The sequence below is a fragment of the Anabrus simplex genome, chromosome 3 (assembly GCF_040414725.1).
Source record: "Anabrus simplex isolate iqAnaSimp1 chromosome 3, ASM4041472v1, whole genome shotgun sequence".
Classification (NCBI taxonomy): Eukaryota; Metazoa; Arthropoda; class Insecta; order Orthoptera; family Tettigoniidae; genus Anabrus; species Anabrus simplex.
This window is the reverse complement of record NC_090267.1, coordinates 492,926,836-492,952,322: the sequence shown is the minus strand read 5'-3', so window position 1 is coordinate 492,952,322 and position 25,487 is coordinate 492,926,836. Positions and strand designations below refer to the sequence as shown.

Genomic DNA, 25,487 nt, shown 5'->3' with positions numbered 1-25,487 from the left:
AGTGTTTAACTAAGGTCTGTTACATCAGAAAAATAATCGTGATGTATAATTGCTAATTTTTACGTACAATTAGAAAAATGATAGTTGAAATACGCTGTCAATACAGAAACAAAAGTTCGATAGTTAAATTAGTGTATTGCTCCAATGAATATTGACATATAACAAGAAAAAAAGAAAAGAAATAATGAAAAATGTGGAGAATAATTAATTGTTTGGGGAAGAGTAAATTCAAAAGGAATTAAATGTGACTCATTCTACGTGACTTGTTGAAAACTGAGAGAAAGATGTAAAGCAAATGAACTTTGCAAAATATGAAATACTGTCAAGTCGGTCAGCTGTAGGGAAACGGAGGGAGGGGAGAAGAGGAAATGGTGGGTGGGGTTTTTATCTGAAGATTTATAAAGGATTCTTATATTTCAGTACCCAGTTCTGATACGAGGTGCTTCTTGGTGTATGTTTCAATCATGTCTGCCAACTGGGTTCTCATAAGTATCTGTGTTTCCAACTTTGGGTGCTTTGTCTTTACATCATATTCTTGTGCTCCATCAAAATTTCAAAATGGCTGATATTAAGGAGCAATAACTGGATCACTAACATGAAGTTTCATTGCTGACATTTTGTAAGTAAATGACATGTAATAAAGAGGGCGACAGCACCTGTAATTGCGATGAGCGATATCAAACTTCTATGAAGACTATCCTTTGACACGGCTATGAAGATCTTCTTTAGTAAAATAATCCCCATCGCAACCTATGGGATACAAATCATTTGGCCCTATCTCACCAAAAACAACTTAAAAGAAATTGAGAAAACAAAGGCTATTTTCCTCAAGAAGATTTTGTGTTTGTCGTGATATGCCCTGTCCAGACTAACTTATGAATTAGCCAGGGAATCCTTTTATATAGCGGATTTAAGACTACGGATGTGCCTACTATCCACTACCACCTATCAGGACTTGTTAACAGAGCTACAAGCCAAGAAGAAAGAAATATGTTCCAAGTTCTACGCAACTGAAACCATGACATCTTCAGATTGCAAAGGGCCTGACTCTGATCTTCAACATATGATAACTCGTTTCTCAGTACACGGATTCCACTTTCGAGTGTGTGAAACCAAAGTCTTCCACGAGCCAGCCTTATAGTGCATCTGTGAACTATGTGGACAGAAATGTGAACGATATCATGCTGAGTGGTATGATAGGAGACAGGGGTCTCCTTAAGACTCATGTAGTGAATAACCTTTCATTTTCACTATAACTGATTTGATTAATGGTTATTAGCTGCAATAAACATATTATAATTATTAAGGAGCAATTAATCTGCAGAAACCAGCTCATCAAGGGCTCAGAAGAGATGGATGTAGAAGAACTGGGGTTGATGAGGAGAGAGCCTATCTATTTGAAGACAGCAGTGTATGAAGATGTTGAGATTGTGTTTCGATGTTTATCCTCGCCTCCTGCTGCTCCCTCGTCCGACACCTGCCTGTTGTTGTGTTCGTCCTGTTGAAGTGCGACCCTGGAAACCAAGTGATATAAGCGCTAGTTCCGTCAGGTGGTGTGACGGAGAAAGTGCTATTGCTGTCTCTCTCCCTGTGCAATGAATAGCTTTCTTTCAGCACTTACCATTACTTAACACATGGAGCTACACAGCTGCCAACTTTTAGAAATCAAAAATAGGAAGAATTTTTTATTCTTGGATTTCATCATGGATATTGCACCACGGTCTTGGTGATAAAAGGACAAGATAAAAGACATGCATAACTACAGTTACAATGCAAACTGACCATTAAATTTAAAATCTTAAACTAAGAAAACAAAAAAATGGTTAAAAGAAAATGTACCTAGATACATGCGAATAATAATATTTATATCACACACCGATACACGGAACAAAATGCATAATAGTTTCTTTCATTAGACTATAAAATGAACGGAAATTTAATTTTATAGGTATATCTGAACACTTGGAGATAACGTTTGTTATATTTTGTGGCCATAACGTGAAGAGAAAATACAAGAAACTGTTATTGACACAACTCTGAAATACATTCAAGTCATTCAAATTATGAAGTAAGAATGAATACAAATCCACTGAAATACGCAAAACTACCACATACAAAATAGATCAATGTGTTTCATACGTCATTAACATACAACTTTGACAAGGGGAAAAGCACATAACTGCAAGAAAAAGCACGTAGCCTAAAACTCCAACAAAACCACGCACAGAAACGATGTTAACAGTGTGTGAACCACACAATAACAAACTCATTCTTGTCCCGATTAATGGAGTCGCTAGCACACGCTAGCGTCTCTTGTTTGTAGGACAATTACCATCCCGAATTCCCAGCTCCAAAGAACACACGCTGCTGCGGTGAGCAGGAAACACGATACACAAAGGTGACGGACAATACACTCGCCAAATAAATCATCAAATAAATACGCTTGAAAATGAGGTTGTGTAAATTACACAAGCACATAGGAATTTATCCTTTATCCTAGGGAAAGAGTATTGAATGTACTGGAGGTTATACTGGTCAAAGATAGGAAGGAGTAAAAATAAATTGGAAAATCGGAAGCCGAGTTAAAAAACGGAAAGTTTCTGGGTAAATCGGAAGGGTTGGCAGATATGGAGAAATAAAATTTCGATAGGATTATTATTATTATTATTATTATTATTATTATTATTATTATTATTATTTACATATTTTACGCCCACATTGGAGCACTGAAATCAATACATTTGAGTTAATTTCTTCTTTGTCCGACTCGTTGGCTGAATAGTCAGCGCACTGGCCTTCGGTTCAGAGGGTCCCGGGTTCGATTCCCGGCCAGGTCGGGGATTTTAACCTTCATTGGTTAATTCCAATGGCCCAGGGGCTGGGTGTTTGTGCTGTCCCCAACATCCCTGCAACTCACACACCACACATAACACTATCCTCCACCACAATAACACGCAGTTACCTACACATGGCAGATGCCGCCCACCCTCGTCGGAGGGTCTGCCTTACAAGGGCTGCACTCGGCTAGAAATAGCCACACGAAATTAAATTATTTCTTCTTTTTCTTCTCCCAGAACTTTCTCATCCTCTCCGACCTGGAAGCCCTTTGTGTGTCCGATATAGTACTGTATATTGTTTCCGTTCAACTGTTTTTAGTTTGAGACTTATGCTTCTGTTCTTCAAAATCCTCTTCTCTTTTCTGTCTTTGATTTGTTGCCGAGTTATACCCAATTCTTCCAAATCATTCTGAACTTCTTTGAACCAATTATTATTGATTTTATTCTTCAAAAAGTAATCAAATAGTTGTTTCAATATCCTGGTGTCTGGTAATCATATGTGACAGAAAAAGGAAATTCTTCTTTTACGCATTGTAGATATTATTGATTCACATTCATGATAGACAATGTTGTTAGGCAACAATCTCCACTGTCCATCAACTTGGTGTTTTTAATTAATAATTGTTCTAAGAATTCTTCTATCAGTTTTCTGTAATTTGTCTGTTGTAGAATTTACATTTAATTTGAATAAAGTTTCACTAGGATATGTTGCCTCTGGTTTAACTATGGAATTATAGTGTTTCAGCTTAGCGTTTATCGAAAGAGATTTTTTTTTTATAGGTTGGCCAGGTAAGTCTTTGTGCTTGTTTAAATTTAGTTGTTCTGTGTTCTATTGCTTCTTTTTCATTTGTGTTCATGTTATTATTTCCCCAAGATATTTGAATTTCTGAACAATTTTAATCTCTTTATTACTGTTCAGTTGAATAACTGGTAAATCAACTTTAAAAGTTGGCATCATTTCTGTTTTTTTTTCTTCTTTTTTTTTTTTCGATAGGATATAATATCATATTTTAACAAAGACACCAGCAAAAATCTCGTACTGAATACATTGCAACATTCAGCGTACAAGAGCTAGTTGGCTACTTAGGACCTGCAAAACGTGCACAGCAAGACAGCACAGTGGTAGAGCACTTCATGTATGGCTGTATGGAAACGTCTCCTGTGAAAGTTAGGCGAGGACTAACGTGCGGTCACTATTTGGCAACATTGGACGATCTTCACTTTAACTGGCTCGTGGCGAGACTCTCCCCTGTACAGATTAGAAAACTATTTGTCTTGGATGATTAGGGACAGAAAGGCAGGGGCAAATTATTCGAAGTTTGCATTTTTTGCGTGGTTTCACTTGGAGTTGCCGAGCTCTATATGTGTTCCTTTTTTTATTCCTCTTTCTTTCTTTTTTTCTTTCCCTCCCTCTGACTGTATTTAACACTTGTTTGTTCCTTTCTCATACTTGTATATTATTCCATTTGGATCCTTTTCTCCTTTCGTCTTTGTCCGGTTTTCGTATTCCAGTGTTCTCCCCAGAAATTTCATCAACTGCGTGGCAGGAATGAGTAGCCGAGTGGGGTAAACAACGCAAAAAATAAATATGATAAAATTTCAATTTATTCCCCTCTGGGCATTAACAATAATATCAGGCAGGTAAACATTAACTGAATAATAGAACTATTTTAGTGTTATCACAAACGAGACATAACAGAGTATTCTACAGCTCATTCATAGGCCTAATCATGAAACACCGGGAGTACCATACGAGTTTGAAACGTTATGTGGAATCGAGTGCTCGCATGCGATTCCACGCTACTGCAGACATCATTCGTGCTAAACTGATGCAATTATGCTGACAATAATGAAGATTTGTCATTTAAATAAACCGTTTTACAGTATTTAAGTTTTAATTTGTAACACACATTGACTCAAATACGCATTAATATTATGTAACAGTTCAGGCGGCAGTGCGCCGACCTCTCACCACTGGGTTCCGTGGTTCAAATCCTAGTCACTCCATGTGAGATTTGTGCTGGACAAAGCAGAAGTGGGACAGGTTTTTCTCCAGGTACTCCAGTTTTCCCTGTCATATTTAATTCCAGGAACATTCTCCAATAACATTTCATTTGTCATTCATTAATCATTGTCCCAGAAGAGTGCGACAGGCTTCGGCAGCTGGCACAATTTCTATCCTCGCCGCTAGATGCTATGGCATCTGAAAGGTTTAAACTGAGAATCAATGTGATTGCATGCATTAATGGGTCTTAGGATACTTTGTGACGTGGCAAGGGTTGGCATTTCTGAATTTCGATAGAAGTGCCATGGCGGAAAATCATACAAAGATAGTCACTGTACTGTGTTGTAATGCACACGGAAGCAAGGGACTTTCTCCCCTCGTAATAGGAAAGTTTGATAAGCTACGATGTTTTAAGGGCATTGGGTACTTTCCGTGCAAGTACAAGGGGAGAGAGTATAGCCAGTATAGATTTCTCCTAGTCTTTGAATCATGTTTTCTTTTCTATTTTTTTCATTTTTCATTGCGTGAGGTTATGTTTGCCAGTGAGTTATCCAAGTGAATTATTTGAATACTGTAAATGCACCTTGTTGGATACATTTTGGAAATAGTTTATTCAATGGCATTTAAAAGGTTTAAACTGTGAATCATGCAATAACGGGTCTTACAATATTTTGTGATGCTGCAAAGGGTGGCATTTCAGAATTACAAGCTGGCAGTTAATTTGAAAAATTGTTGGTGCGACGTAAAGCCACTAGAAAAAAATTCGAAATCATGTAATTCGAAGTCCAATTTTTACATCCCAATGACTTTGAATTAACGAGGTTTTACTGTATATAGATTAACCACCTAATGAATACACAATATAATCTAAAAAGATTATTTATCTAAAATATGTGGACATGTTTCAGCTCTTGGGGCCATCACCAGTACACAAACACTGATTCTGATGGTTCTGTCAGCTTCCGCTTCGAATGCTAGCGTTAAACAGTGTCCGGTGAGCCATCTGGTGACGAATGAACGTACCACTTCCACCTCTATTATAACGTCTAAATTCAAGCCTCATTATTTGAGAAGCCTTTCTCGTGAACAGTCATTTTACCTTATTTTCTTGAGACGGCATAAGCCTAAAAGCCTATATCATGTCTATAAGTAAGGGCCGTGAAAGCATCAATGGCAATACCTACTACACTTAAAAATGTCAACAAAATCAATTTTTGGGGGAAATAAGAGGATTTAAAACTTTTGTTTTATGACCTAGGATTACAGAAAGACTTATCACTCATTTAAAACTTTAAGAATAGACTAGCAGGATACCCATGCTCCGCAACAGTATTATACTGAAATTTATAATTGAACGCTTAACGTTTTATATATAATCTGCCGAAATTCGCGGCGATTGCTATCTGACTCGTTTTCTGAGAGATTACGGCAAAGTTCCTCCCATTTTTCAATCTTTCTTTCTAGCAATCGATTTCGTACTTCCCGGGCTAGCTCCAGGTATTCCATCTGGTCAGTTGCGTCTTTAAATCTTTGCCATTTTTTCCTATAAGCATTTTTAATATGGATCAAATCCTTGAGGAGATCCGGCGTGGTGTCGTCTTGGATGCCTAGGCGGTACTGAACCCACGGCCGGACTGCATTCGTAGTCATTACCCGGCCAGGACCCGTTTCCAGCATGGTCCGCACATTTTGACGATGGTCCAGAACATTATTATTATTATTAGGCTGGGTGATATTAGTTGAATTTAGGTTATTATTATTATTATTATTATTATTATTATTATTATTATTATTATTATTATTATCATTGATGTTGTGGACCCCACAGCAAGATGCAAGACCGCTACTTGGCGGTACATTACATCTGCTGCCATTGTCACTGCTGACAATGTGACCAGCACCAATGTCGCGCTTAGGCAAGTGCGAAGGATTTCTGGCGATACGAATGATATACTTCCGTGCATTATTGACCTTATTATAGAGGTAAACAATTGCACGGTCAATTTCATTCCTATCGTTTATTTCAAACGTGTTTAAAGTTTTATTTATATGCCAGGAGAATCTACTGTAAACTCTAAGTTCTCCAAAGGAAAAGATGGCTCTTGAAAACGAACCCAGGAAAGATTAAAAATGATCGGTTTATGATCAGAATCAAGTACTATGAACAGTAAAATCAACTGGTCTCAACTTCTTTTTCACCCTACCGCTGTTAAGGTGTTTAAAGGAGATTCTAAATACCAATGATCACGTTTTTACCTTCAGTTTTGAGATATAAGTATCCCCATAAAAATAATTCACTTTCTTTCACTTCCTTTCAAACTCCCCCTTAAGTGAATTTTCCGAAGAAAAAAAAAGATACTTGTTTCTTTATTAGCAAAGGATCTTCTAAATACCAGTTATCTCGACTGTAACATCTTCAGTTTTTGAGATGTGTGTCCTCATAAAAGGAATTCAACTCCTTTTCACCCCCGCCCCCTAGATTAATTTCTCCCAAAAATGCGTTTTTTTGTTTTTCTTGTTTTTAAAGGAGATCCTAAAACTAATTTTCAGGTCTGTAACAACTTTAGTTTTTATTAGATGTAAGTCGTCTGTCTGTTAGGTCATCAGCCCAGAGGCTGGATGAATCCTCAAATAGCACTACCAAAGGCTATGCAGCTATAGGGAAACCACAAAAACCAATGGCAGAGACCAGATGAGGCGTACTAGGCAAGATGAGGAGTGAGGTAGTTTGCCATTGCTTTCCTCACTGGAGCACGACTGATCCTATGAGCAACATCTTTCATAACACTCAGGCACCAGTTGTGCTCCAAATGTCATTACTCAGCACCACCCATACCCCAGCAGTTTCCATACTGTCACAGCCATGGATGAGACTGGGACTTCGGTGGAAGCTACACTTTGCTCTGGCCTGTACCAAGAGGCGGATACAAAAATACTGCATCCATCAAGAAATGGCAAAAGGTGGTAGATGTAAGTATCCTCATACAATTAATTCAATTAATTTTTCAATTCCTTCACCCCTCCCCTTTAATTGGATTTTCCGAAGTCAAAGGAATATGCGTTTCTTTACTTTTAAAGCAGATTCCAAATACCAATTTTCACGTCTGTAACATCTTCAGTTTTTGAGATATCCTAATAAAAATAATTCAAACCCATTTTCAGTCAAGTAGTTTTCCCGAAAACCAAAAATACACGTTTCTTTATTTTTAATAGAGATAAAAAATACTATTTTTCACTTCTGTAACATGATAAGTTTTTGAGATATACTGTAGACATGCTCATTTTAAAATTTCACCCCCTTTTTAGTTCCCTTTAAGTGGAGTTTCCGAAAAAAAAAAAAAAAAAAAAAAAGTGTTTATTTTTTAAGGAGATTCCAAATACCAATTTTCAGGTGTGTAATATCTTCAGTTTCTGAGATAAAAGTATCCTCATTAAAGGCATTCAACCCCTTTTTCACCTTCTCCCAATGGGAGTTTTCCAATAACAAAAAATATGTGTTTCTTTATTTTTAAAGGGGATTCTAAATACCAATTTTTACATCTGTAATCTCTTAAAGTTTTGAGATATAGATACACTCATTTTAAAAACTCACCCCCCTTTTCATCCCCTTAGCGATGGAATATCCAAAAATCCTCCCTTAGTGAGCACCTACATTGTAATATAAATGTATCCCATGAATTTCATTTCTTTATGTCCAGTAGTTTTGGCTCGGCGGTCGGTCGATCGAGATTTATATAATTGCCTGTTTTCCAAGTTCTTTGTACAGCTGAGGATGATGCAAAAAAACCGTCGAAACTAGTTCTGAATAAATTTAGAATGTTGTAATTACATCTGGACAACATTATTATTGTATTGAATAAGTGGACCCTATAAAGTTTAATCATTGTATTTATTAAATGGAAGAATTTGAAAATGAAATCATGTTCACCACAGTTTACGGTAATGTGCATAAATTTAAATGAAGACAAAGTAATTATTGTAATCTCACCCTGTGAACAGCCACCAGGTCCCGTGGATCAAGAGAAGATATTCCTCCTTTGAATAAAGACAACAGCATCCGTGTGATATCGGCATTCTCCTGAGACCACGTAGGTGCATTCAGAAAGAGGGCAGCTTTAACAATAGTACGACCATTATTTGAAGTCAAAGAACCATTCTTAATCATGTCCTCAACCTTAGATTTATAAGTTTCCAAGATGGAGGGACCAATAATCTGACGAGCATTGTTCAAACAGATCGTAAGAAGACGTAAATCCTCTGCATTCTCACAAGTTTCTGCCAAACAGAATAAGCATACCATAAATCAGATTGAATATTCTCACATTAAAAAAAAAAAAAAAACGAACACATTTATAAGGATTATTCAGTTGAAACATAGACAGAGCTGGTAACATACAAATAACTGAAAGGACATTGTAGAAGTGGCAGCTCAGAACAAGGTCAGTGTGAGATACGAGTTTCGCTAAGTACAGGAAAAAGTTGAAGCAATATTCATGTTTAGTTGTTATGTCCAAACAGATACATGGTAAATAAAATTCAGGAAACTCAATTGTAAGATTACCAGTATTTTGCCCCAGTGCGGCATGGGCTCATCAGTTGGATATTGCACCTTTCCAAGACACTGGCCAGCTAGCATGCCAATAGCGACATCCCTGCAAGCTATCGTGTGACAAGCACAATCCAGTGCCGAAGTACTAGGGGAGAGTTATATCTCCACTCGCAATATATGCCCTTCCAGGCTAGCTGACTTGCTACTGGCTTTACATCGCACCGACACAGATAAGTCTTATGGTGATGATGGGACAGGATAGGGCTAGGAGTGGGAAGGAAGCGGACGTGGCCTTAATTAAGGTACAGCCTGGTGTGAAAATGGGAAACCATGGAAAACCATTTTCAGGCTGCCGAGAGTGTGGTTTAAACCCACTATCTCTCGAATACTGGATACTGACCGCACTTAAGCGACTACAGCTATCGAGCTTGGTGTAGCTGTCTTGGAAAGGTGTCCAACTGATGAGCTCATGCCGCACTGGGCTGAATGTTAAATGCTATTTGCTTTATGACCCACTAACTACTTTTACAGTTTTAGAAGGCACTGGGGTGAAATACTGGTAATCCTACAACTGAGTTTGCTGAATTTTATTTAGTTACCTCAAACAGAAGCCATATTTTTTGGTCATGCTAGCTCAGAAGGGCATATACAGCAAGTGGAGATATATTTCTCTCCTAGTACGTCGGCATAGCATTGTGCTTATCACATGATAGCTTGCAGTGCCTTGGAAAGTCGCAGTATCCAACTAATTAGCCCATGCCACAATGGGGTGAAACACTGGTAATCTTATGATTGAGCTTCCTGAATTTTATTTAGCTACATCAATCGGAAACCATACTTTTTGGAAATACAACGTGGCATTATTATATTCCGAGAAGGTGCTTTGACTGGAAAAGCTATAACAGAGTGTTCTTGTGCTTCCCAGTAATACACATCAACATGCTGCGGCACTGTTTTAGCTAAGGTCTTCACAGACTGAGGTCTCCCTCCTTGCAATAGTCACACCTTTGGTTTGCAGAAGAAAGCTCTGATAGATCAAGTGATTTTTCATGCTATGGAAGAATGGTTCAACCAGGAATCAGTGTCCTTTATTGTGGACAGTAGAGAGATACTTGTTTAGTGTTGTGGCAGGTGCCTGAAGAGGTGGGGATGAGGTAATTGTATGTAGACTTCCTTAAACTGTCATTAGTATGCTGTCGTTTTGATATACTGTAGGTCTAGTGTATGTTGCCCAATAAATTTAGTGAAAGTTTCTAAACAACAGGCTCTATTTCGATTGAACCACCCTTAAACTATAGCTATAAATGCCTTGGTAAGGGCTTTACAATACAAGCATCCAGGCAAAGTTGCTATAAAAAAATAATAATTTAAAAACCCTGATGAAAAGGCAAATTCTGTATCTAGTAGGTGATGATTACTATAGTTGTTTCCCATCCATTATTATAAGGTAAAGAATCAAGAAAAAAGCCAGAAAAGTAGCCTTAATAAGGAAAAGGAAATAAATAGCTTCAAGACATAAGAACCATGAAAATTAAAAGGTCCAGCTAAACTCAATCAATATTCTAAAGGCTAATGCCTTGTCAATGCAACCACTCTTTTCTTTCATTGGCTGTTCTTTTCAGTCCCATGTAATTGACACAACCTAACCTCTTCTTGATGTCGTCCAAATACTTCATCTTAGGTCTTCCTCTGCCTTTCTTTCCCAGCACTTTCCCTTCACGTACGTTAGTGATGAAAGTATTGTGAATGATGACATGTCCAATAAATTTTAATTTCCCGTTTTCCATTTCGTTTAAAAATCTTCTCTCTTCTTTAACTTCCCTTAAGACTTCCAGGTTGGTTTTTCTTTCTGTCCAGCTCGTTCTGGTCATTTTCCGCCATCACCTAAACTATACAATCAAAAAAAAGGATACAGATTCTGCTTAAGGATTTTTTAATAAAACTGTACCGGAGGTACACCTACTCCGTACATTTAAACTGAGCACCTTTAGAAGGCCATCTGTAATATGAACCCTGAACTGTGTATCAGAAGAAGATTCGAACGTTATCTTTAGATGTCTCTACTGTCGTCTTATGTGCCCCCTCTGATGGGTGGATGGACAATTAATACATACATACATACATACATACATACATACATTATCATTATAGACTGTTATGCCTTTCAGCGTTCAGTCTGCAAGCCTCCAAGAATTTACTAAACGTCGCCACAATCCTCGATTTGCAACTAGTGTTGTGGCCTCATTTAGTTCTATACCTCTTACCTTTAAATCGTTAGAAACAGAGTCTAACCATCGTCGTCTTGGTCTCCCTCTACTTCTCTTACCCTCCATAACAGAGTCCATTATTCTCCTAGGTAACCTATCCTCCTCCATTCGCCTCACATGACCCCACCACCGAAGCCGGTTTATGCGTACAGCTTCATCCATCGAGTTCATTCCTAAATTAGCCTTTATCTCCTCATTCCGAGTTCCCTCCTGCCATTGTTCCCACCTGTTTGTACCAGCAATCATTCTTGCTACTTTCATGTCTGTTACTTCTAACTTACGAATAAGATATCTTGAGTCCACCCAGCTTTCGCTCCCATAAAGCAAAGTTGGTCTGAAAACAGACCGATGTAAAGATAGTTTCGTCTGGGAGCTGACTTCCTTCTTACAGAATACTGTTGATCGCAACTGCGAGCTCACTGCATTAGCTTTACTACACCTTGATTCAATCTCACTTACTATATTACCATCCTGGGAAAACACACAACCTAAATACTTGAAATTATCGACCTGTTCTAGCTTTGTATCACCAATCTGACATTCAATTCTGTTGGATTTCTTACCTACTGACATCAATTTAGTCTTCGAGAGGCTAATTTTCATACCATACTCATTGCACCTATTTTCAAGTTCCAAGATATTAGACTGCAGGCTTTCGGCACAGTCTGCCATTAAGACCAAGTCGTCAGCATAGGCCAGGCTGCTTACTACATTTCCACCTAACTGAATCCCTCCCTGCCATTTTATACCTTTCAGCATATGATCCATGTAAACTACGAACAGCAAAGGTGAAAGATTACAGCCTTGTCTAACTCCTGTAAGTACCCTGAACCAAGAACTCATTCTATCATCAATTCTCACTGAAGCCCAATTGTCAACATAAATGCCTTTGATTGATTTTAATAATCTACCTTTAATTCCATAGTCCCCCAGTATAGCGAACATCTTTTCCCTCGGTACCCTGTCATATGCTTTCTCTAGATCTACGAAACATAAACACAACTGCCTATTCCTCTCGTAGCATTTTTCAATTACCTGGCGCATACTGAAAATCTGATCCTGACAGCCTCTCTCTGGTCTGAAACCACACTGGTTTTCATCCAACTTCCTCTCAACGACTGATCGCACCCTCCCTTCCAAGATGCCTGTGAATACTTTGCCTGGTATACTAATACTGGATAATTAATTTTCAAGAGAATTTTAGTAGTTATAAGTTTCCTAAACTGAAGCATTTACAGATTGCTTTTTGTGTTCTAAGGTTACTAACCCTTCTATCTCTTCCTTCTTCGTGAAATATTAGCCAATCAGAAATTTTGGATATTTATTAAATTAGCCAATCAAAATTTAGGATGTGTACAGGCCTTTGGCCTAGAGTGTTCTGGAACCTTCCCCTCTGCTATAAAAGCTGGGAGCTTTTAGGTCATGTTGTCTTTTCCATCGCTCCAGTCAAGAGGTTTAGTGTGTACGTAGTGGAGGCAGGGGGCAAGCCTTGCCCATCGTCGGAACGCCCACCAGCTCAAGGTAATGGCAGACATCTTTTAATTATGTGATAGTTTCAGAAAGCTGACTTGAGGGGAAGGTTTCAAAATTCTTTCTTAATGTAAATTTTTGAAGTTAAACAGCATCTTCTAAATGTAAATTCTCAAGCAAGTCTTAGGACTTCATCCAAGTCCCTGTGGGGTAATATGAAACTTAAGGAATAAAGAGTGTTCACCCTCTTTTAACTCCCATTCAACTTGGTATTGGGGTGACTATAAGTTTATAAAACCTTAAAATTTTTCTTTTCTTTTGGAACTTTTTATTTGGTCACCTTCTGTAGTATAGGCCTAGCCTCTGTAACTTAGGGCCATCAGCCCAGATAGGATTTTGAGTGTCTCAAAGCGTATTTCCAAAGGAGTGCAAGTGTTCACCTCTTAGCATTTTGTTTACGGCCGATATCTTGGACCTATTCTTTTTGATCACTAAGGCCATCTAGAATGGGCACTTATTGCCCCTGTTTAATTTTAACTATTCATGGTCAAGTGTAAATCAGACAGTCGAGCGGGTAAGACAGTAAACTATTTTGTAATGATCTGAAGTAAAATTTGGATTAGAAAATTGTGCCTTGGAGAAGCTAGATTGTAATAAGTTTTGGAGCGTAGTCTCCGAGAGTACTGATTGGAGGGAGCATGGTGCTTTTTTGAATACTGTAAATTTGGAGCTACAAGCTCTTTCTACAAATTATTGTATACCTGATAATGATAGCATCTTCCCCAATTTTCTATAAAGGAGTAGTGTTACAAAAATATTGCAAACTTTGGGCTGGGAAGACTTGGGAGTAAGAAGACAAGCTGTTAAACTAAGTGGTATGTATTGTAATTAATGATTTTCCTTCCGTGCTGATAATAGACAATACCTTAAAGAAATTGGGGTAGATGCTCCATCTAATCATCACTTCAATATATATACGCAGATACTGTGTATTTATTTTGTATTGTTAGACCAGTTTTGGAATTTCCTTAAGGTAAGTGGTATGTTTCGAGCTGTCAGTGGAGAGATGGTGAGGAATGACATTAGTAGACGAATAAGCTTGAGTGGAGCTTTTAAAGGTAGGAAAGATCATAATATGAAGATAAAGTTGGAATTCAAAAGGACAAATTAGGGCAAATATTCATTTATAGGACAAGGAGTAAGTTTTTCTTTTTGCTAGTTGCTTTATGTCGCACCGACACATATAGGTCTTATGGCGACGATGGGACAGGGAAGGGCTAGGAGTGGGAAGGAAGTGGCTGTGGCCTTAATTAAGGTACAGCCCCAGCATTTGCCTGGTGTGAAAATGGGAAACCACGGAAAACCATTTTTAGGGCTGCCGACAGTGGGGTTCAAACCCACTATCTCCCGAATACTGGATACTGGCCGCACTTAAGCGACTGCAGCTACTGAGCTCGGTACAAGGGGGAATGAAATAATAATCAAGGGGAATGTTCCATAAATTTCCTAATCTTTATTTCCCTGACTGCACTTCATTACTTTTGTTTTGGATTTATTCATTTTCATCTTGAACTCCTTCTCCAAGATCGTGTCCACACCATTCAGCAATTTTATCTTCTGCAGACTCAGATAAAATAACAATACCATTGGCTGGTAAGCTACCTATTTCACATCTTCCAAAATGATAAATACAGTCTGACACAAATGATTATGGAAGGCAAGAGAGAAGGGGGGGAGATAATTTTCCTGAGCGCAGAATCTCCGATAGTGGTTTGCTGCTGAGGGAACGCCAACTCCAATAAAGGAAATGAAAGATAGGAAATTCTATTCCATGGCGGTCGCCAACCTTCTGTGAGAAGACGGCACTAGAATGACGATGAGTGAGACTGAAAATGTCAATCAATGACTATGGTGGTGAACAGATAAGACACTGTAAATTATATACTATAGCCATATTAAAACATTTCTAAATTGTTTCAATTTAAACTGCCAGCTGACCTTTTGGAACGTTCCCTTGTCACGCCAATGAAGTGAGTTTCTGATCGTCTTCTGCTCTCCTAGCACTTTTAATTAGTTCTTCCCTTCAGTGAATGACGACGGTATTCTTGGTCAGGCAAGAGGAGTGTGCTGTATGACTTTTTTAAACAGCTCATAAGGATTTGTACATCCTTTGCTTTCTGAAACAATAATGAAAGGCCAGAAGATAGCATATTTTTAATACAGACCAAAATGAGTTATCTGTATGTTAAAAAGTCTACCTCTGATTTAGATGATCTGTTCTTTCAAATTTAACATTAGCCAAAGGGACTGTTATGGTATGTCCTTGATTTCTCACGGTTTGATTCCTTGATGATGATGATGATGACTGCTGCTTAAAGGGACCTAACATCTAGGTCATTGGCTGCTAATGGTCAAAGATGAAATGAAATGAAATGATGGACTAAAATTTAAAATACTCTCCGACTAGGATTTAAAAAATAAATAATGATGATGAAAATTATTATGAATTTAAAACAGTTAGTGGATCTAATTTGCAATGCCTTACTTTTTACTAAAATGAATAAAATGTAATAAAATAAGGCACTGAATTAAAAGTAAAATCATGTATAATAATCAACTTAAAAGCTAACAACACAGTCAAAAGAATAATGTAAAATAAATAAAAAGCAAATAATCAAAATAAAAATTCACTTTTAAAAACGATAAAACAGTCCAGTCCAGTCCTCATAAAATGGATGATGAGTTTTACTGATTGCTCGTCATCTCGTAAAATGAGGGAAATGGTACTCTCGGAAGTTTTAGACTATGGCGCAGATTGGTCAGGTATACACACTCTGAAAAGATGTATACTAGGGTAAGATGGCCTTCGCAAGTACACACTGGGGGGAGGGGCTCTCCTTTCAGTAAGTAGGAGTGTGTTGCTATACTGTGGTCAATCTGAAGACGACACAATACCACTACTTCTCTCCGTGAGACCGGAAAGGAAGTCTTCCATACCTTCATTGTGTTTTAAATGACTTGTCTCAGCTGGGAATGTATATATCTGGCAGGAACCTTGTAAGGCAATGGCGCCAAGGTGACTTCCTTCTTGTCAGCTTGATCAGCTAACTCATTTCCTGCTACACCCACGTAGCTTGGGAGCCACACAAATGTATTTCAGCCAGCAGATAGTCGATATGTTGCACCAGGGATGTTGTGGGAAGCAAATATCAATAGAGTGCAATGAGCTCAAGGAGTCAGTGCACACAAGGTAATGCTGACATCCATTGGACAGCTTGTAGTTCAGAGCTTCCAAGATGGCGTAAAGCTCTGCTGTGTACACACTGCAGGTTTCAGGTTGAGAAAGTGGAAACTTAATTATCGTTAACAATGAATGAACAGTCCGATCTACCTGTTACTCTTGAGCCATCCATATACAGCACACCTGATACTGGATACCGGCTTACAATGGACAAGAAAAGCTCCGATGTATAGCGTTTGTTCCTTTCCTCCTTCTGTACGGTATTTGTCTAGTTTCCCTAGACTTTTGTTTTGTTATTTGTTTTACATCACAAAGCAAAGCAAAGCCATCTCCGTACAGGCCGTGAAGGCCCTTGGAGTGGTGGAAAGTAAAGGCTTCCACTATTCGTAACCTCGTCACGTGATGGGGTAGAGTGGTTAGCTCTATGCCCAGCCGCCTTTGCCCCCAGGTATTAACCTGGTACTCATTTTTGGTGTAGGCTGAGTGAACCTTGGGGTCATATGCACCTCTGGAAGTAGAAACCTCATTTCTTAAACTTTACGACTTCCTCACGGGGATTCAAACCCATGTCCTTCCGGGCGAACCGAGCACTCCTTTACCGCCTCGGCCAGGCAGCCCCTGTTTTACATCACACAAATAGAAAAATCTAGAAAAACATGACTTTCATCTCCTGTATTCATCTTTATCTTCTTATCTATCTTTTCTCCTGTGTTTATCCACTTCATTCTTAACCTACTCTTCCCACATCAAGAGTATGTCAAGTATGAGTATGAGAAGAAATGAATGTAGGAAAACTAGGATTGATGAAGAGAGAATCTACTTGTATAAAGACGTACAGATTGTCCTTGTCTCCTTTTTCTGTTACCTGCTCTTCTGATGATCTATCATTGTGCTTATTCCATCATGTGTTACTTTCCTTTCAATAAATGACTTGATTTGCCATTTGTTTGTACCTTTTCATAACAGAGCTATGTCGCTAGTATGTCTAGTTTTGCACTTACAGAATATCATTCAGAAAAGTACATATTAGTTGACAAATAAATACTGCATCCTTTTACCTGAGCACAATGCATTCCTAACACACACTTTCTAATTTATAATATTAGAATATATAATTACCATCACATCTTGGATACAAAATTTTCACCACAGTTTAGAGCGTATAAATACTCGTGTAACTTCAACCACATTTTAAGAGCGACTGATAATTCCGAACTGCAGATTCCAAAACAAGCAAATCCCGGCCCTATGATTGGTTGGTTTCAATTTTGCGGTGCTTACTATTGAATTCACCTACTATTTGAAAGGGGGTCAGGTGTTATTCTGTCTCTAGCATCTCGTTTCATCTCTCTTTCTACAGGTTACCTTTGTCTGAGATCTAGGTGTGGCTCGCTTTGTTTTTCACATCTGATCTACTGTAAGTGAGTATGGCTTGGTTCACTTTCTAGCACATTTGAGATACTCCTAAAATTTCTGTGCGAACACTATACTGCCTGTACGTGCCTTAAGATGAATTGGGTGGATTCATACTTCTGTCCTTCCATTCCTTTGAAGTTACACTGCCGAGCTCGGGCTGATTTGCACTGTTCTCCTTGAGATGAAATTTTTACCATGTTAATATTGAATAAACCTAAAAGTTAATTCTTATTGACTCCGAAGATGGGTGCAATATGATTATCAAACAGAGCAGCCAATCAATTAGCCTTCATTGTTGTTGTTGCTACCTTATTATTATTATTATTATTATTATTATTATTATTATTATTATTATTATTATTATTATTATTTCTTGTGTTTCAATTATTTTTAAAAGAATATGCAAGGGTTCTTAATGAGCATTTAATGGTCTGCCTATGCAATGACATGCTGCGCTTCCCTTTCAAGTGCTGCAGTGTGTCACTGACCTGACTATTCCTCCCTATTCGTCTTTAATTAACATGTGGAGAACATTTACACCTTTTACATTAGCACTTAATGAATCCCACAGGAGGTAATCTCTGACTTGAAGGTCTGGAATGTGGGTTAGGTTAAATTTATCTGTGGTAAATTCTCTGAATTTACGCACCACCTTTGCCACTTGAGACAATCTTTTAGATGATCATTTATCACTAAAAAGAACATCTTACAAGAACTCTCTAATTAAAAAAAAAAAAAAAAGATCAGGCACTATAGTACGGTTATCAAGCCAGAGGGACTTCACAGTTCAGAATGTCTGATAATGAATAAGAAAGGTGAAATGGATGAGCTAGAGAAGAAAGAAAGAAAAATCATGAGAAAGATCTTAGGACCCAAAAAAGAAATGATGGTACATGGAGGAAGAGGAGAAATGAAGATCTAGACAGACAGACAGACAGACAGACAGACAGACAGACAGACAGACAGACAGACAGACAGACAGACAGACAGACAGACAGACAGACAGACAGACAGACAGACAGACAGACAGACAGACACCATACATAAGAGGAGACTAAAGTTTTAAGGGTACCTCACAAGAATGAATGAGAGTAGACTAGCAAAGAAAATCTTAAACACCAGGCGAGTTGGTCGTGCAGTTAGAGGTGCGCAGCTGTGAGCTTGCATCCGGGAGATAGTGGGTTCGAATCCCGCTGTCGGCAGCCCTGAAGATGTTTTTTCCATGGTTTCCCATTTTCACACCAGGCAAATGCTGGGGCTGTACCTTAATTAAGGCCACGGCCGCTTTCTTCCAACTCCTAGGCCTTTCCTGTCCCATCGTCTCCATAAGATCTATCTGTGTCGGTGCGATGTAAAGCCAATAGCAACAAAAACAAACAAAAAAAATCTTAAACTACATCCTCAAATTAAAGGCAACTAATAAATGGATAGAAGAAACCAGAAAAGACATGGAGAAAGTTGGCATCAATCCAAAAGAAACCTTTAACAGACATATGTTTCGAGCTAAAATTGATAAATTCAAGGGGTTCCAGGAACATGTGATCAGAGGAGAGGAAGAGGAACCACAGTGAAATGATGAAGAAGTTCTGGGAGAAGATAAAAGGACTAACCAGCAAGTCAATTGTTTACTGTGGTCTAAAATAGGCCAAAATCAAAGAAAGAAAAGAAGAAAAATTACTAGTATAATAGGCAGACCATTACATGACCATTAAATGCTCATTAAGAACCCACACAAAAAAGGCGACAAATCAGATCTCAACAACTACAGAGGGATTTCCCTTGTATCAGTGACGTACAAGATACTCTCCAAAGTATTACTCACAAGAGTAGAGGCTCAACTAGACTCCTGCATCGGAGAGTACCAGGCTGGGTTTCGCAAGTCAAGGTCATGCGCCGAACAAATCCTGAACCTCAAAACCATCATCACTTACAAAAACCTAAGCGCCTCACCCTACGTGGCAACATTTGTTGACTTTCAGAAGGCCTACGATTCAGTAGATAGAGAGTCACTCTTCCAGGCACTTGCTGAACTGGGACTAGATAAGAAAACCTTGAATCTAGCGAAAGCAACTCTCACCAACACTACAGCCAGAATCAAATTCAGTGGGGAACTGTCCCAGAGCTTTGAGATCAAAACAGGTGTTAGACAAGGGGATGGCCTATCTCCAATCCTCTTTAATTGCCTACTTGAGAAAGTCATTCGTGAGTGGACGAAAATGCTAAAGGATGGCTCTGGATTGAGAATTGGCTACAAGAAAGACAAGTTAACAGTTAACTGTTTAGCCTTCGCAGACGACCTTACACTCCTGGCATCCAGTATGGAGGAAGCTATCCATCAACTATCCTCTCTCGACCACATAGCAGCTAAAGTAGGGCTGAAGATCGCCATCAACAAAACACAGTTTATCACCAACATCAAAGTTGCACCCAAATCAATCCCACTGGGGGACAAAACAGTACAAAGGACTAACTCCTTCAAATACCTAGGAGAATGGATAACCCCAAACATGAATGAAGATCAGGCCATGAACAGCAGATGCATCAAATTGGAAAATGCCTACCACCTATGTAAGAGTATGTACAAATCCAAATCCCTCTCACTTAACCTCAAAATCAGGCATTACACTACTGTAGTGAGACCATCAGTACTATACGCCTCAGAATGCCTAAACATGGTAAGAAAAGGGCAACTTAGAAAACTGGAGCTGAAGGAAAGGAAGATCCTGAGAAAAATCATGGGCCCTATTAAAGAAGAAGGCAAGTACAGAATCAGGCACAACAACGAACTGTACCAACAATTGGAGAGCATTACAACATCTATGAGGAAGAGGAGATTGAACTTCTATGGTCACATCATGAGAATGGACAATCAGAGGCTCACCTCCAGAATCTTCCACACCATCTCTAGAGGGAAAGCGACTAATGACAAGTGGGCAAGACTCGTCAGAAAAGACCTTCAAGAATTGGACATTGCTCCCAGTGAAATTTATGACAGGAATAGGTACAGAACGTTGATCAGAACATCAAACTCTCTCCAGTCACTAACAGAAAAAACAGTACGTCCGGGAGGAGGTGTGAAATGGACCCAGGAGCGAAAAGACTTTCACAGTGCAAGGATGAAGGAGTACTGGTCAAAGAAGAAAGCTGCTAGAGATAAGAACCACATGGTCCATAGCAGGCCCAAACAGAACTAAAAAAAAATAATAGCAACAATCATCATCGTCGGCTGCAACTCGTATCCGAGTAAACAATATTCTTCAGCAGTTTACATTTTCACACTCACAAAGCTTAGTGAATATATTTCATATGACTTTGGGATGAAACATATGTCCACACAGATTACATGAGATGGTTGGGGGAGGGCGGAACTCAGCTTGACGGAGGTCGTTTATCCTCTTCACACACCGTAATTGATGTAGCAACAGTGTGGCACCAAAGTGTACGATTCTCAGCAAGCGTATCCCGGGATTAAGTGTTAATTTCAGCTCTTTTCATAGTATGCTTTAGCTGGTCCTTGAAACGCCTCAAAGGGACTCCTTGAGATATTGTGCCGGACCAGAGTTTACCATACAGCAATTGACGAGGAAACCTGGTTTAACTCATGCGATGGACGTGCCCTATCCGTCTGAGATGGTGGCCAACAATGGTAGCCTCAATGCCTCATGTTCTTTCTCAAGAACTGCAAAGCTAGTGACATGGTCCTCCCATATGATATTCAAGATGGATCTAAGATTTTGCAGATGCAAGCGCTCTAGCTTTTTGATAACCTGACGGTAGAGGGTCCACGTTTCACAACAGTAAAGTAGTGTTGATATGATTAAAGCATTGTAAACCATGATCTTGGAATGCAATGTAAGGTCCTTATACCTTATGCATGAAAGACACGACGGGATGAACATCCAAATGCTCAGTGGGCAGCTCCAATTCTCCTCTCTACTTCTTGTGAGCAGTTAGCATTTGTTGAGAAGATACTTCCTAGATATAAAAAGTGGTCGAACTGCTCCAGTGTAGTATCTGCAATGGAGTTATTGAAAGGTGAGATGTTCGATCCAGGTGCAGGCTGTGAGAGTACTTTGGTTTTCTGAACATTAATGGAGAGACCAAAACGATCGCAAGCACTCTTGAAACAAGTGACCGACTGTTGCAGCTCCTTAGATGTGAGAGCAGGTGCGGCATCGTCATCTGCATACTGCTATTCCCTAACGGAGGAAATCTTAGTATGCTTTTGGGAACGAAGTCTAACCAGATTGAACAATCTCCCATCGAAGCGATGTCTGACCTTTTACACCTTGATTGTCTGTAGATTTTCCATATAGCATGGCAGCAAGGTAAAGAGCGAAGAGTGTAAGAGGAAGCACACATCCTTGTTTCAATCTATGACTGATTGAAAATGGACAAGAGATAATATTTTGATGAACGACTTGCCCAGATATGTTATCATGAACAGCCTTGACTAGATCTACAAAATGCTGTAGACAGCTAAAGTGTTTCACTACTGTCCACATAGCCGGTCTCGGGACCGAGTCAAATGCCTTTTCCAGATCATAGAACACTAGGTATAAAGGAGTCTGTTTCTCTCTGCATTTTTCCTGGATTTACCTTGCTCTGTTGTGCCTCTGGATGTTCGAAAACAACACTGCGACTCAGGTAGGATACTCTCGGAAATAATCTGCAGAGGATTGAGCAAAATTCTCACAAGAATTTTACCTGCTATAGCTAGCAACGATATACCGCTATAGTCGCCACAAACACAACGATCACCTTTTCTTGAAAAGAGTAATGATAGTGGCATTTTTAAGGTCACCAGCTACTTTGCAGGTTTTCCACATTACGAGGATAAGAGTATGAAGTCTGGTCTTTAGAGGAAGGCCTCCACTTTGAATCAGTTCCATAATGGAGTGGACTGCCAGCTGGTTGGATTCAAGCCATTGAAAGAGTAACGGTTTTCCAAACGTCTCACAGTGTATGCTGGAGTGGAGACAAAAGCAAGACTTCATTAAGGTAAGTTCCATGTTTCAAATTCCTAGGTGTTTGGATAGAAATAAACATAAATATTTCCAAATATTGAGTGTGACCTGATAGAATCTGATGATGTTCTTTTAAGAACAAAACATGTCATTCTTTGTTTAAAAGTGTGTATATTTATTCCTTGTTTAAGAGAAAACCAAATAAAATAATAACTCACTTATTATTTTATTTGGTTTAATCAAAGTTCAATATGGACCCATAAAATGAAATTGTTTAAGTGTTTTTTTTTTTTTACAGGTCTGTTACAGTGTAATATTTATACTGAACTTGTGTGTTTGACAGACTGAAAAGACTTTAAGTTATATTTATTGGCATCCGATAGTGTGCCAGTACCCACTTGCTAACTTGTATGCAGATGAAGTCTGACTGTTTCTTCAGACACTTGAAAATGTGTGGCAAGCTGAGGACATGTTAGGCTGCTCTCATCTTCTAGAGCCTTTTGCAAGGCATCGTCATTCACTGGCTGGGGGCAGCCATTGCAGGGATCATCAGAGAGATCAAGATCGCCCAACTTAAACTTTGCGAACCAGTGCCTGGCAGTGCATTCATGTACAACAGTCTCCCTAAAGGCTTGGCATCGTTGACACATTCATCTCTTGATGCTACTACTTGAGCTATAACTGCTGTAACTGTGCACTTCGCTTTTCCTGGGCAAGGACAAAGCCCCTCCTCGTTCTCTATCCATGTGGCTTACTTCCATTGACATCTGTGAGCTCACCTTCCTCACAATGTGAAAAACGGACAGAACTTTTTTGGTTACCTTATACAATACCATTAAAGTTTATAATTTTCATGTTCTGTATTGGTGGCAATATACTCTAATTATTGCAGACAAATGAGGTAATCCACCTAATCAATACAATATAAAATTAGTATTCTATTCTTTGATGTTGTTATGCAATCTATTTACCTTAGTTTCATTACATAAACAACTAAGATTTAATTTAACATCAATCTATTCTATCTTAATTTTTCACCAATTGCTTTTAATTTTGTACAAGTGTTCAACATATAGATCTTCAAGACAGTGACTTACATTTATTGAAGCATACCAACAAAGCATAAGAATTTTCAAGTGTTGTGTTATATCCTCAAGACAGTGACTTATTTTAGTGGATATTAAATATTAGATCAGAACTATTTTCAAGTATTTGCAATCTATTTTTGTTATATGTATGGCCAATTAATTTTTTAAAGTGTTTTACGATCTTATGGCTGAAGATGGCCGAATATCAACAAGCTGAAACTAGTATCATATACATGGCGTTCGTAGATCTAGAAAAGGCAAATGATAATGTTGATTGGACCAAGCTATTTGACATTCTGAAAGTGATGGGGATCAGGTACCGAGAAAGAAGAATTATATACAATCTATACAAATATCAGTCTGCAGTGATAAGAGTCGGGGGCTATGAAAAAGAAGCAGCAGTCCAGAAAGGGTTGAGGCAAGGCTGCAGTTTTTGTCTCCCCTCCTTTTCAATGTTTATATAGAACAGGCAGTAAAGGAAATCAAAGAAGAATTTGGAAAGGGAATCACAACCCAAGGAGAGGAAATCAAAACCCTGAGATTTGCCGATGATATTATTTTATCCGAGACTGCAGAAGATCTGGAGAAGTTGTTGAATGGTATGGATGGAGTCTTGGGTGAGGAGTACAAGATGAAAATAAATAAGTCCAAAACAAAAGTAATGGAGTGCAGTCGTACAAAGTCAAGTGATGCAGGAAATATTAGATTAGGAAATGAAGTGGATGAATATTGTTACTTGGGTAGTAAAATAACTAACGATGGCAGAAGTAAGGAGGGCATAAAATGCAGGCTAGCACAAGTAAGGAAGCATGGAGGACCTTTGTTAAGAAAAGAAATGTGCTCACAACGAACACTGATATAGGAATTAGAAAAATGTTTTTGAAGACTGATCAGGCCGAAACTAGTACACAAGAACCTCGTTTATCCAGCCCTCATTAATCCGGATCTCCAGTTCATCCGGATCGAAAACAATAAAAATTTATTTTTATTTGTACAGTATTCCCTTTACGGGGTCAACTCTTCTGGACTGTCTTTTCCGCCAAGGATAGTGAAGGACAGGAATTGGAAGTAATTCGACCATGGCCTATGAAAGGTACTATCCCGGCATTTGCCTGGAATTGAGAATGAGAAACCGTAGAAAACCATTCCCAGGATGGCCGAGGTGGAATTCGAACCCACGCTCTTCTGAATGCAACGCACTACTAATTCACTGATGGTGAATTCGAAAATGAAACCGGCACTCCATCAGAAGAAATCATGACTCATGGAGAGGCAACAATGCAGCTGGACAGACTGATGTTAGTAAAATGTCTTCGAGATAGTGCTGTGTGCAAACGCTATACGACATGAAAGAACTCATAAATTATTTTAGTGCATAAAACAGTCATAAATGAAAGAAAAGTGTTCTTTTTTTTTTTTTGTTCAACTGAAAAAGGTATTAATGTACAACTTATATTAATAGATTATATAACACGTACTGTATTTGTTTTTCAGTTTTCCGGATTATCTGGATTTCTGATAATCCGGATCAGTTCTGATCCCACTCAATCCGGATAAACGAGGTTCTAGTGTACCATGATTAAAATAAATTGAAGTACTAATTTTATATTGTACTGATTAGGTGGATTACCTCATTTGTCTAAAATA

The 25,487-nt window shown here is 38.6% G+C and overlaps 1 protein-coding gene across 3 annotated transcripts in view; it reads right to left on the bottom strand.

The window, feature by feature from the left end:
- Positions 1–25,487, bottom strand: part of LOC136866558 (FAST kinase domain-containing protein 1, mitochondrial) — a 147,255-nt gene that overhangs the window by 104,794 nt on the left and 16,974 nt on the right. For all 3 annotated transcript variants that reach the window (XM_067143637.2, XM_067143639.2, XM_067143638.2), the window contains exon 2: positions 8,831–9,117. In XM_067143637.2, coding sequence (XP_066999738.2) covers positions 8,831–9,117 — 287 coding nt within the window. The remainder of the gene's footprint in view (positions 1–8,830; positions 9,118–25,487) is intronic.